At 43.2% G+C, this 13,506-nt stretch overlaps 1 protein-coding gene across 1 annotated transcript in view; it reads right to left on the bottom strand.

Moving 5' to 3' along the window:
* Positions 1-8,342: 8,342 nt before the first annotated feature.
* Positions 8,343-13,506, bottom strand: part of CENPM (centromere protein M) — a 7,048-nt gene continuing 1,884 nt past the window's right edge. The window contains exons 2-6 of the mRNA XM_083400357.1: positions 12,775-12,854; positions 11,809-11,907; positions 11,526-11,605; positions 10,957-11,048; positions 8,343-10,017 (exon numbers count right to left, since the gene is read on the bottom strand). Coding sequence (XP_083256483.1) covers positions 9,877-10,017; positions 10,957-11,048; positions 11,526-11,605; positions 11,809-11,907; positions 12,775-12,854 — 492 coding nt within the window. The 3' untranslated portion in view covers positions 8,343-9,876. The remainder of the gene's footprint in view (positions 10,018-10,956; positions 11,049-11,525; positions 11,606-11,808; positions 11,908-12,774; positions 12,855-13,506) is intronic.

Here is a 13,506-nt window from a genome sequence, read left to right as displayed (position 1 = left end):
AGGTGCTAGAAATGGTAGGAAACGACAGCTCCTAGGATTCTTTGAAGGGAAAGAACGCGCTTCAAATGCACACTGAATATGCTTTCATTGTGTAGTGTGGATCTGCCCTTAATCTATCTAGGATCTGTTTTGGAAAGAAGCCAAACTTGCCCTGAGTTGAGATGCAGGTATTTGTTACTGACCTGGTTTTGAATCCGTCTTTCGTTTAAGATCAGCACATTTTTCACCCATCCTGTCAGGGACGCTTTAAGCAGACAGTATAAATAGAGCAGAATTGGGTTGCGTTTTTTAAAAGAGCCTTAAAGCATGCCAACCATCTAAATAAGTTTCTGTTTCCTATCAAACTTCTCTTTTTCCTACAATGAAAATGCTACTTCATGAATAGAGCAGGAATTCCCCCCACCCCTACATTTTTGTTGTTGTTGTTGCCAACTTTGTATACAAACCCTGGTATAGCTGCACCTTCTCTGTCTCCTTATCTCGGTGCACAGTGCTTATGCCAGGCCACATTATGCATAACAGGGGACTTCTGTCTGTCTCCCTGTTAATTCAGGTATCCCTCTTCTCCTCAGCATTTTGCACATTGCTGGCATTCTCGCATAAGTAAATTGCAGGCTGGGGCTCTAGAGAGATGTTGGGCAGACATATGCATAGCTCTTCCATTGGAAAGAGATGGCCAGAATGCAGCAGTGTATGCATACCCAAGGGAAAGCTGGGGGAAAGGTTCTGTTTATTACAATTATTTATATCACACATTTCAAGACGTTGGTGGTAGACAGACCTGTGGGGTGTAGGGAAGGGAAATTTGACTGGAGCAGGCTCTAAGGTGGCTTTTGCCTGTGTCCTTCAATGAACTCTATGCTGATCCCTTTCCATGCACACAGCTGAACTGGCAGGCAGTGCTCAACTTACCAGAGGGGGTAGGGCACCATTTTGCGAAGCTTATGAGGGACACACACACAATTTGACTAAAGTTGGTCAGTGTGGGGTGACCCCATCATGGATTTCATTAAGGGCTTCCTACTTCCACCTCTCTGCTCTCAGTAATGTACCAACTGCCTGCAGGATGTGTGCCATTAATCGTGATTGTACTTTGAGACTGACATCCAAAATAGGGAGTGTACTGATTTCACATCATTTTAGAAATATCATGCAATGCCTTTGTCCCTTTGCTTCTGTTCTGTCCATGAACAGAACTCCCTGTGCAGGAGAATACTTAGACACAAACCACCATAAATTAATTCTTCCTTATAATGCTTTCCTAGTCTGGCCACTGATTATTTTGTTCCTTCCTCCCTGCATTTGAAATTCAGCATGCGAAACCCGACAGAACAGAAGCACTTGGAACATGCTTCTGTCCTCCAGCAAGTTCAACAGAAAGAGCATTGCCTGAATCTAGCATTTTTCATCTTCAAAGCATTGCATGGACATTGGCTAATTAATCTTCCCTGCACTCTTGGGAAGGAGGTGACTAAGTACCCTGTGCTATTATGTCGAGCGGCATAAAAATCAAAGGAATTAAGAGATGGGAAAAGACACGGTCTAGCAGAGTAGGTCATGTTTGTTTCCCATGCGCAATCACCTCTGGCTAATGTGCAGAATTATTCTCTACATATTGTTCTCCAGGGCTCTTGTCGAGTCAAGTTTTAAACAGCTTTAGTAACACGATTTCCAGCCAGCTCCCCTAGGATGCTCTTCCCCAGTCTGTTGTATCACTCAGTGGGAGAAATGCTGGCTGTTACTAAGGCTCAGAGTTTGCTCATTTTGCAGCTCCCCCACCCCACCCCTCTTGATGGTTTTGGTACAGAGTTTAGCAAGTTTGCCAGAGAGAAGGAGGCCTTTTTTCCTTGTTCCCCTTTCCCTTTCTGGGCTATGTGTCACATCTCATAAGACTGCTTTAGTTTGGATTACTGCTCTACCTGGTGAAGTTGCTGCCTATAAATTTCCACCCACCTAGTGACTTGGCAGTTCCATGCTATGGAAATAGAAGGAAAGGTAGAGAGAGACTGAAATCTCCCTCAGCATGGCTCAATAGGCTGGCTTCTCTGCATGCTAACTTCCTGTAGTCTTATTTTACCCTTAAGGTCATTTTGCTGTTACAAGGCGGTACATAAGGGACATTGTGAGTCCCTCTAGCTCAGTATTGTCTACCCCATAATGTCAAAATGCATCACCCCAGAGGTTCAGAGTCTTTCCCAGCCATTTCTGGAGATGCTGGGGATGAGACCGTTTGCTTGCTAAACATGTGTACTACTCCTGAGCTATGGTTCTTCCAACAGCAATATTGTAGCTGTCAATCAGCACTAGGGAGCTTTCTCACAGAAAGGCACTCCTAGGTTGAAAGCAGCATCACTTTGAAATAAGTCACTGCTATTCCCAGGATTCTGGCTTAGGGGTGCGTGGTGTTAGTTTCTGTGTGTTGCCACTGTGCAGTGCTCTTGGAGTCACAAGACTCTGTTTACATTCCAGAGACATTCCAGGCTATTGGAAGTCTCACGGAAGACAGGAGACGGATGTGATGTTACTGGTTTCCTGTTCCTTTGTTTTTCAGTTGCTCTCTGCTCTCACAGAGAGAGGATGTATATTTCTTTCTGTCTGCGTAGCTTAGTAATAAAAACTAGCATGTAGCTCATACCTATCTCATCACTTCCCCGTGCTGTTTTGATTCTCTGCTGAATGGGGGATGTGCCTGGAGCCTTATCAGAGGCTCAGGTTGTTAATCACGTCGGAGGGCGATTCTGAAGGACTCAGGCGGAGGAAGATGAGCTTTATCAGCTTGGTCGAACACAGATTCCAACACATGGTTCAAAAGCCCCATAGGAAACACTATGCTTCTGTGAAAAGTGGCATTTTCACTGGGAACTAAGCAATCAACCATGGACAATCAGTTGGCCATACATTATGTTGACAAGGGTGGTTTACCTACAGACTGCATTCACAAATATGGGGGGAGGGGAATATTTCTTACTTTGATTGCTGCTATGGGTCTCCCACCGTGACACCAAAATGTTTTTTGTGTAAAATGCTCATCAATTTTAAAAAATAGGTGGTTTTGTTGTTGTTGTTTTAAAAAAGAATGCTCTTGTGGGTTCCCAATTCTGATTCTGTGATGCAAAAATGATTGTGACCCCAACCCAAATTTGCCCTTTTAAGAAACACACACACAAAGAAGATAAAATAATTATCCATACCCACTCTTAACCATGAATCAAAATGGTCCTCAGCCTGAAAGAGGTTAGTCATGCCCGATATAGTCAATGTTCACCATTTTAGGCCCTGCGATGAAGACAAGATGTAAGCATCAGCATTGCACAGAATATCAAGTGGAATATATATTATCTGTATTTTTACATTTCTCTTTTGGGTTATAATCTCAAGCACACTTACAGCCCAGTTCTAACCCTAAGAAAATTCCAGTGATAAGTATACATACGCTTGCAGTCCTACCAAGATGAAAGTCCTGCTGAATTCTTTGCGACTTACTTATTAATAAAGCCATTAGGACGGGCCACTAAGTCTCTAATGGATTGCTACTATACCAAGGCATGAAGTACAAGCTAGCTATTCAGATTTTAAAATTTCACACGTGCGCTTGCATAATAACCCTGCCCATGTGCTTTTAACAGTGGAATCATAATGTGACTGTTCTAGTGATTAAACCCCTTTTTAAAAATCAGGATACTTGCTTCATGTCAACTTGACCTAAATAACCTTTTTTTTCTGGGGGACGGGGAGCACAATTTCAGCAGCTGTGCTTTATCCCATATCTTCTAACGTGGGTAGGCAAACTAAGGCCCAGGGGCCGGATCCGGCCCAATCGCCTTCTAAATCCAGCCCGTGGATGGTCCGGGAATCAGCGTGTTTTTACATGAGCAGAATGTGTGCTTTTATTTTAAATGCATCTCTGAGTTACTTGTGGGGCATAGGAATTCGTTCCTCCCCCCCCCCCTTCAAAATATAGTCCAGCCCCCCACAAGGTCTGAGGGAAAGTGGAACGGCCTCCTTCTGAAAAACTTTGCTGACCCCTGTTCTAGAATATAAAAAACAGCAATGATAGCAACAATGAAAAAAAAAAATACCAACAACACAGGCCATGACGAGAACCCAGTATTTACCAGATTGAGTTGGAAGATGTTCTCTCAATAAGATGCCACCTCCCTCTGGACACAACAGGCAGGATCTTCAAAGACTTTTGCCTCCTCCTCTAGATTCAGGAGTTGCCCTACCATCCTTCCCACGGTTCAAGCATGAAAGGTTGGGTCTCTGTTTTGCTCTAAAATCTCCAACTTTTTGAACTGTTTTGTGACTTTGTATCCTCTTCCCTTTAAGTTATGAGGTGTTTTTGTGTTCCCCCACCTATCTCAGTCAGCAAAAGGACTTAAAAAGATATCTTTGTATTTCCCCATTTGTGCTGGGGTTTCCCCTGTTCTTGTGGTTCTTTTCCCAGCACTTGGAGGCTGGGGGAAGGTTTCTTCTAACCCTGACTGACTGGTCCCTGGGCACTTTGCATGTGGCCATTCGTGCACTACTGCATTGAGTGGACCTGCCATTACTAAGAGCTCATAGCACTTTCTTTTTTCTCAGCAATGGGCCCATAATTACTCAAGCAAGCGGGGACCCCATTTGAGCCAGGTCTAGGGCTTGTTGCTGGATTTGGCAAGTCCCACACTCACCATCTCAAGCAGGACTGCCTTTGAAAGGGAGTTCAGCACCTGGAATGTAGGTGTTCCTTTTCTCATCTATAGCTGGCCATTCCTACTCTCTGCACAGGGGTGCTAAGTGCATTACATAAATCTTTTGGGACCCCTGCCCATTCAGAGCTGGTGTGGAGCAAGGCTGCATCGGGGTCTCACACTTACTCTATTAAGTGGGACTGCCAACAGGTGGCCATGTCCTTTCCTACAGGGTCTTCAGTGTGCCATTGCAGAGGTGTAATTTGCTACATAATTCTCTTGTACATCTCCCCTACACCGCATTTTTCACCTGCTGGTTCTGTCTATTTCATTTGCCTTTCATAACCACACAGCGTGTCTGGTTGAGGGGGTTCCTTCGTTGGCATGAGTACTCATTACCAACATTCCCACCAATTTCTTCTGTGCTTTTGTGGGACAGGATTAATGGCTACCCCTGCTGAAATGACAGAGGCGGCCCTTCACCTCTCAGGGGATGATGAAACGTCTGACTCAAAATGATTCTGTTGCAGATACAATTGGCTTTCATGGGCATGTGATCTCAGCTTCTCCCAGTGTCTACAGTGGCAGCAACAGGTATCCTCTTTCTTTCAACCTCCTGCCTTTTCCCCTGCTTCTTTCTTGAGAAATTTATATCTAAGGAAATATCCTTATCATGGTCTGAGCACAATAGTCAATGTAAGTGCACAGCAAAGTGCACAAATTCTTCTCACAAGGATTCCAAGCACCACAGGAGTGAATTCTTGCAGTTCTAGCTCATGGGAGGGGTAGAGGATTCTCCCTTTGGTTCATGTCTCGATATCTTCTCACTCTAGAGACCAGCTGTCCTCCAAAAGTTCTAGACTAGAGGGCTAAAAGGTCTGCTTCTGTTGCCATTACTCAGGAGCAGGCAATGCTGACATTGGCATCCACATGTCTGGGGGTCCCTCAGTACAAGTGGGGATTCTTTCTGTCATGGGCACCGGAGGAGAACTGTCTGATTTGAACCAGTCACAATCTAAAGTTGTAGTGGAAGAGGGGTTGTTGTCTGAGGAGCAACATTGTCTTTTCTCTTGAAGTTTTATCCTAAGGCACATAGGATTCTGCAATTCACTGGTGATGGGACACCCTCAGCTGATTCTTCCTCTCTAACAGGTGCTGGGTATGTGTGTGTGTCCCACTCTTTGACCACCACTCTTTTCCTGCCTCCCCCAACGAGGTCTGAATGAAGAAAAATCGCTGGAGAAAATTGTTGGGCAGGGTTGACCAAAAAAGGAAGACTTCCAACCCTTATAGCCTTCTTTCTTAGCCCAAGGCAAGGCTTCTCTCTTACCTTTGTCTAGACCCTCAAATTTCAAAGCCTCCTGATTCCATAAGGGTGGCCAGAAGTCTTCTTCCACCTGACCATGATTAGTCCAGTCAGGGAGAAAACATCTGATGCTGAATGAGGTGTATGCAATTCCATTTGAGAGCATGCTTCGTTATCATTATGTCCCTACCCCTTGATCATGGCAATTTGCGAAGCATCCAAATTACATGAGGGCTATTCAACACCTAGTGAAGATAAATGCAATAGCATCTGTTCCCCCCTCAAGAGAGGTCTGGGGTCTAATAATTCTTTTTCTTAGCGTCTCAGAAGCACAGGGCCGTTTGGGTTATTTTGGACCTAAAGTGGCAAAACTAGTGTTTAATAATAGTTTTAAATGTTGTAACCTGCCCTGTGACCTTAGGGTGAAGAGAAGGTAATAAACAAAAATAAAAAACAGTAATAGTACAAGAAAACAAATCATTTCTAAATGGAGACGATGTGGTTCATCAGAGGCACTAAGAAAGGGAGACTGGATGGCCTCCACAGACCTTTCTGAGGCATATCTCCATGGTGCTCTCAGCCCGTCACTGGTGCTTTCTACAACAACCTCTACCAGTACCGAGTTTTACCCTTAAGCCTCTTGGTGACACCAAGGATTGTCATGAAGATACTGATGGCGGTGGCAGCTCATCTCCAGAGTTGCTCATATCCATCCTTATCTAGACACCTTGGTGAGGGCCCCATCAGTGGTCAGGTGCTAGATGGACACCCAAACAATAGATTGCCTTCGCAATCTAGGGTTTCATGTTGAATCAAGAAAAGAGTTCTGACTCAAGTTCTCACTCAACTGGGGTGGGGTGGAGACCTCCCGGATATGTTCCAGTTCAGGAAAGTAGAATTTCCATTTTCAGAAGAGAAGCAAACAATATAAATCTGTTAGAAATGGGAACTGGTCCAGAAGTAAAAGCAGCAGCTTTTAAAAATAAATGTCAAATAAAAGCTTGGGAAGTGTGGTGTAGTGGTTAAGAGCGGTAGTCTCATAATCTGGGGAACCGGGTTCGCGTCTCCGCTCTTCCACATGCAGCTGCTGGGTGACCTTGGGCCAGTCACACTTCTTTGAAGTCTCTCAGCCCCACTCACCTCAGAGTGTTTGTTGTGGGGGAGGAAGGGATAGGAGAATGTTAGCCACTTTGAGACTCCTTCGGGTAGTGATAAAGCAGGATATCAAATCCAAACACCTCCTCCTCTTCTTATTGGAATCCGTTCAAGCCCTTAAACATTAAAGGTAAAGGGACCCCTGACCATTAGGTCCAGTCGTGACCGACTCTGGGGTTGCGGCGCTCATCTTGCTTTGTTGGCCAAGGGAACCGGCGTACAGCTTCCGGGTCATGTGGCCAGCATGAATAAGCCACTTCTGGTGAACCAGAGCAGCACACGGAAACGGCGTTTACCTTCCCGCTGGAGCGGTACCTATTTATCTACTTGCACTTTGAGGTGCTTTTGAACTGCTAGGTTGGCAGGAGCTGGGACAGAGCAACGGGAGCTCACCCCGTCACGGGGATTTGAATCGCCCACCTTCTGATCGGCAAGCCTTAGGCTCTGTGGTTTAACCCACAGTGCCACCCGTGTGGCTTACATACCATTCCCAATTACTTGCACTTTGAGGTGCTTTCGAACTGCTAGGTTGGCAGGAGCAGGGACCAAGCAACGAGAGCTCATGCCATAGCAGGGATTCAAACCACTGACCTTCTGATCGGTAAGCCCTAGGCTCTGTGGCTTAATCCACAGCGCCACTAACCTAAGCCTACATTCTAGATTTGAAAAGCAAGGCAGGAATGTGTTGCTCTTCCCTCTTACTATAGTATAGAGGCACAAAATTTATTGAACTAGTGATTAAAGATTTTATTTAAAGAGCTTGCCTCATATAGGCTCCTTACACATTACAAACCATGAAGGCAAACCTAGACCAGTAGTGCCGATATTTATGGCTGAACTGCTGATGGCATAGTACTTGATGTAGTGTAGTGACCTTTAAGCTTGTTGCTGCAATTCCTAAAGAAAAATATATGAAACATGTCAGGCCAAAAAGCTGTCATCAGCTGTTTAATCTTTGTGTAAGTTACCATCCATCATGAGAAAAGGTTCATTTAAAGAGATGTGGTAAACAAGTCAAATACCTTACTGCTTCCATCAATCAGATAGAATCGTTTGGCATTTTAACAAGAAGTAGATGGGATTTTCCTTTTAGACATAAGTGTGATAACAGCAAATTACCAATTAGCACTGATAATTGACCAAACCCAATTAGCTGCCATGGCTTTTGTACCATTCAAGCCAGCAGTGAAATAAAAGCAAAATGGAAATTGTAACTTTAAACATTTATTTGTGAACTGCTCTTTAATGCTGTATTTAGGAATTCTGTTTCCTGGATCCGATACCCAACACATACAGTGGTTTTATAAGTAGCAGGAAGCTTAGCCTAGCCCTAAAGCTTCTGAACATGATTGGTATTTAACAAAGGTCTTGCTACCATCTTGTGGTTACACTGACAACTGCAAGGAATCACAAAGGAAAAAACACTAGCTACATACAGTACAAGGAAACAGCACAGGCAGCCTCTTGCATTTCAGGGCCACTGGGTCACACGATTTACATTTTTCTTTATAGCTGTGCAGATGTATATCATGTATGAAATTAATTACATTTGAAATAGTTCTCGCTTCCCTTCAGCTGTTCTCCAGACCAAGTATGGTGATATCAAAATGCAGCAATAATAAATAAAGTAGTCTCTATTTTCCATATTGCATGAATTTAAGCTACAAATATTTTCCACAATCAAGACCGTAATATAGTAATGTTTACCTTTTCATACACACCACATATGTAAGCATATGTTGCACACCATCCTGCTCTCAAGAACAAAAAGGCAAGCCTTCATTTGCCACTGAAGTAGCAATGTTTCTAAAACTATCCATAATAAGGATAATTAATCTCAGAACTTGGGTAGGAAAACTAACCCACCAGGGAAGGGACAGGAGTACTATAGTAAAAAGAGCTGTGCTATTTGCAGCTTCTTCCCAACTACTCGATGTTCAACTTAACATGTCTCTTCATGCTCAGTCTACCCATACTCTGATACTAGACTGATATGACCTACTTTGCTGTCAGTACTATATTCTGGAGACCTATTTTTAACTAGCACAAACAACAGATGTGTTTTACAATCTGACTGGACTGTGTGTGCCTATCCATCAAAAAGGTCATTAATGTTCTAGGGCTGGTCAAGTTACCCATCCTCTTTTTGCGCAGATTGTCATTAAGGCTCTGCTTTACTCAACAAAGCATAATTGCTAAGAGTCTACTAGACACCAGCATAAATGCACAGGCATGTAAGAGACACTTGCACCATTTTATGCTTGTATTAGAATTCAGAAGCAATTCTTCCACTTAACTGTAGTTGCCAACCTGCAGCTGAATTTCTGGAATTAAAAGCCTTGTCCCATCAATTAGTTCTGGAAGCACAACATAGATTTACATTTAATTGCCTTTCCACGTTGACTTGCTGGCCATTTGACTGTCTGATTAGTTTCAAAACACAGAGTATTGGAAACCCCTCACAAGGCCATACAGACATACTGGATAAACCAAAGATGCTTATCTAGAAAGCCCAAAAGGTGGCTTCTCAGTCCTTGGACCAATTTGGCTATTTTGAAGCTATGTAATCTCTGCTTCTAGTGCCCCTGTCTTCTATTCAGTATTATTTATTATTTAAACTTTATTTCTGAAACACACACAAACACACGCACACGTATCATTATTAACTATAAATGACATGTGGCATCATTTTTAGTTTTTTAGTTCACCCAGAAATCACTGATAAGTGAAAAATAGAAAACTTTATTCCATGATACTGGAGTAATCAATGTAACTTCCCATTAACGAACTGAAGGAGAGTGCAGAAACTCCTGACCCGTGACCAGCACATATTTGCAGCATCCGGAGCAGCTGTCGAGCTGTGGAAATCCTGGTACTCTCACACTAAAAGAGGGAGAGAGAGAAATCTAATAGTTGTAAGGAAGCTAAGGCCGATGCTGAGACAGAAACAGTCATCAATATACATTTGCTTCATATAACTGATAAAAACCAAAAGGTCACTAAAACCAAACCTAAAAGATAGGACTACCCCACTCATACTTAGCCTGGAGTTGTCCCAGTGTGCTAGAAGTCAAAAGGAGGTAGACTGCAATACAGAAAGTATCTGAACAATGTCCCGGGTAAATAAAACAAGCATCAACTCCAGTTCTACAACAGATGGAGTTCTAAACCAAGCAAGAAGAGATGAGCCATGTCCCACCTAAAAATGGTGAGTGCAAACATGCCTGTATTTGAGACCTGGTTTGCTAACACAACCATAACTGAGAGCAAGAAAGGAAGGAATTAAAGGATAACTGGATTAAAGCAGCATCCTGCCTTTCCCCAGCATTGGAGCTGAATAGATGGACAGGACCATCCTAGCAGTTGTCCGGTGATCCACCCGTCTTCTCCTAGGATTGGGGGGGAGGGGGCAGATGTTGTTTGACTGATATGTTGCCAAGGACCATAGAACAAATTAGCAAGCTCTCTGGCATGCTTTTTGCAGAAAGGTTGGTGGTGTGCTTCCTTGACCCAGGCACACAGTACATGCTTAGGACAAAAGAAACACCCGATGACCACAATTTTAGCTCAGTGAGTAAGGAACTGTGGACCCCTGGTCAAACAACGTTGACAATTAGCTGTTTATCTCTCTGGTTTATCATTCTAGGTTTTCCAGACCCATACCTCTCTCCACATCCTTTTAGTCATGGCCGGTGCCAATGGCCACAGTAGCTGAGAATGGAACAAGAAGTGTACAAGCCCGGATAAGATACAAATTTGCAGTATTGGTGCACACTACAGTAAAAAAATAAATCACACAGCAAAAACCCCAAGAATTCTTACTTTCAGTTCACAGAATAGAACAGGGCTGCAGTAACAATCTGCCAGCTTCAAGACAGTGTCCACGTCCACACTGATTTGATTCATTTCACATGCTAGGAAAGAGAACAAAAAGAAATATATGTTCAGTCCTGTTTTTCCTGATACAACAGTATTTTTCTTGTGATTTATGCATGTTTATTTTCAGTGTGCATTCAAATACGAAAAATATTTTTTTAAAAAACAAAAACCTTCAAACATTAAAGCCAATGCTTTCTAGTATAATTGTGTAACATTAGTCTTTTAGTGGATGTAGACCACAATTTGGATATCGGACCCACTACAGAAGATCAAACTTGTATTTTTAAAAATGGTTCAAGTCATCTCTTAATAACGAAGCAGGAGTGCACCATTTTGAGGACTGAAGAGGATGAAAACAATGTCAACAGCAAAATTCAGATGGAATCCTGTTACATTTGGGGCAATGCATCAGCTACACAATAAAGTTGTAGCTAGGATGCTTTAAAAGCTTTAAACAATTAGCGAAAAACATTTGAAGAATAAAACGTGGAAGAAATGTATTTTATACATACCACCTATGACCAGAAAGCACACTTTTCCAAGGAAAAAGTTGGCATCTACATGTAGCAGTGAAGATTCAATATCCTTAAAACTGGTTGAAAAACAAATAAAAAAGCACCCAGTGTGATAGCTGCAGGTGAAATATAGAAGTTGTGCAACACTAATCTGTGAGCTTCATGGCTATCAAGGCATCTCTGTCTTTGTTTGCCACATCCATACCCAACACTCTAGCCACACTGACATTAACATTTTTAAAAGAAGAACTTCCTTCATACCCATCTTTCCTGCACATACCTGTATTTGCTTTTTACATTAATCATAAAAACAATCAGATCAATTCGAGGCCGGATGTGATCTCTCTCTGCAGGTAAAGGTAGAGACCTTGTCAAGTGGCTAAAAGAAACCAAGGTGCATTTTTAGTTAAGGCTACAAAACAGATAGATTTAACCTAAAGCTTTATAGGAAGGGGGGGAAAGATATCACAAACACAGATTCATTCAACTAAACCACTTCAAGCAGGAAGATAGAAATCTTATAGAACATCTAACTGAACCTAAGAGATCAAGCCAGTTGCAGTTTTAAATGGCTCTCTCTAAAGTCTGAATATGTTAATTCAGGCTTCCTCAATCTCAGCCCTTCAGATGTTTTTTGCCCTACAACTCCCATGATCCCTAGCTAGCAGGACCAGTGGTCAGGGATGATGGGAATTGTAGTCTAAAAAAATCTGGAGGGCCAAGGAAGCCTGTGTTAACTCTACAAGCTGCTGAACAATGCAACAGCACTATTACATTAGTGAAGGCTAGACACTTTAGGCTCTCCAAACTGAAGAGAGTATCTACCACTGCCGAGTCCAAAGTGAACTGTGCCCCAGAAAACAGACACAGAAACATAGAATTGTAAAATTGGAAGGGACCCTGAGGATCATCTAGTCCAACCACCTGCAATGCAGGAATGTGCAGCCATCCTATATGCGAATCGAGCCTGCAGCCTTGCTGCTCTAACCAACTGAGCTCCTACATGTATGAATAAAATCAAGAACTCAGTATTGCAAGGGCCATTAATGGGTTGTAAGATTCTGCTGGTTTTAGAACATAACACTTTCTCCACCATCATAACAACCTTGCAGTAGAAAACAGTTCACTACCGTAGAACAATGGTGTTCCATAGTAACCTCAAAACAGAAAGGAGAACAAAAAACTAGTATCTTTCAAAAGGGTAGTTTCCAGATTTGAGAGAAATTTAAGTTCTCTCACCACTTACATATTTATTTTAAAATCTTCTTTTTCCTTAAGCATTGTCTCTGCTAGCTGCTCTTGGAAATCTTCATTTGTTCCCACCAACTATTAAAGAAAAATAAAATTTGGCTAATAGCTGAGGAAAAAAGGAATTACGAATAAGAGATCAATTAACGAGTTACCTGCCCCAAAGTCCCCATCTCCCTCCACACCTCATTTTTCAAGTCCAGCCCCTACGCCAGAGGTCAGCAACCTAAGGCCCATGGGTCGGAAGCAGCCCACGGAGGTCATTTGACTGGCCCATGAGCCGCCCCTGTACCGAGCTGCCTGCTTGCACGCTGTGCTAAACCGGTGCAGCACTGTGTGGGTACTTGCTTCCATGGCGCTAGAAATCACATCTACGCAGACGCAAGCAGAGGAATCTCCGCGGGACCAATCCAGCCCAGGCAAGATAAACCTTGCCAACCCCTGCCCTATGCCCAACTCTCTGTTTGTCTTAAGCTGCCTTCCGGGATCTGACACCCTCAGGAAGTTTTGGGCTGCAGTTTTGCTGGCAAGGAATGATAGGAGTTGTAAGGTAAAGGACCCCTGGATGGTTAAGTCCAGTCAATGGCGACTATGGGGCTGCGGTGCTGTCAGGGGTTCAGGAGAAGAGTCACTGGAGAGGCAGGAAACGGAGAGCGAGGGGAGGAGTCAGAAGGAAATGTCAGCGACGACAGTAGTCCGAGGTCTCTGAGTCTCTCCAGTGACTCGGAGG

This window comes from Podarcis tiliguerta, assembly GCF_965153285.1.
Source record: "Podarcis tiliguerta genome assembly, chromosome: 10".
Lineage (NCBI taxonomy): Eukaryota > Metazoa > Chordata > Lepidosauria > Squamata > Lacertidae > Podarcis > Podarcis tiliguerta.
This window is presented reverse-complemented; position numbering and strand designations above follow the sequence as displayed.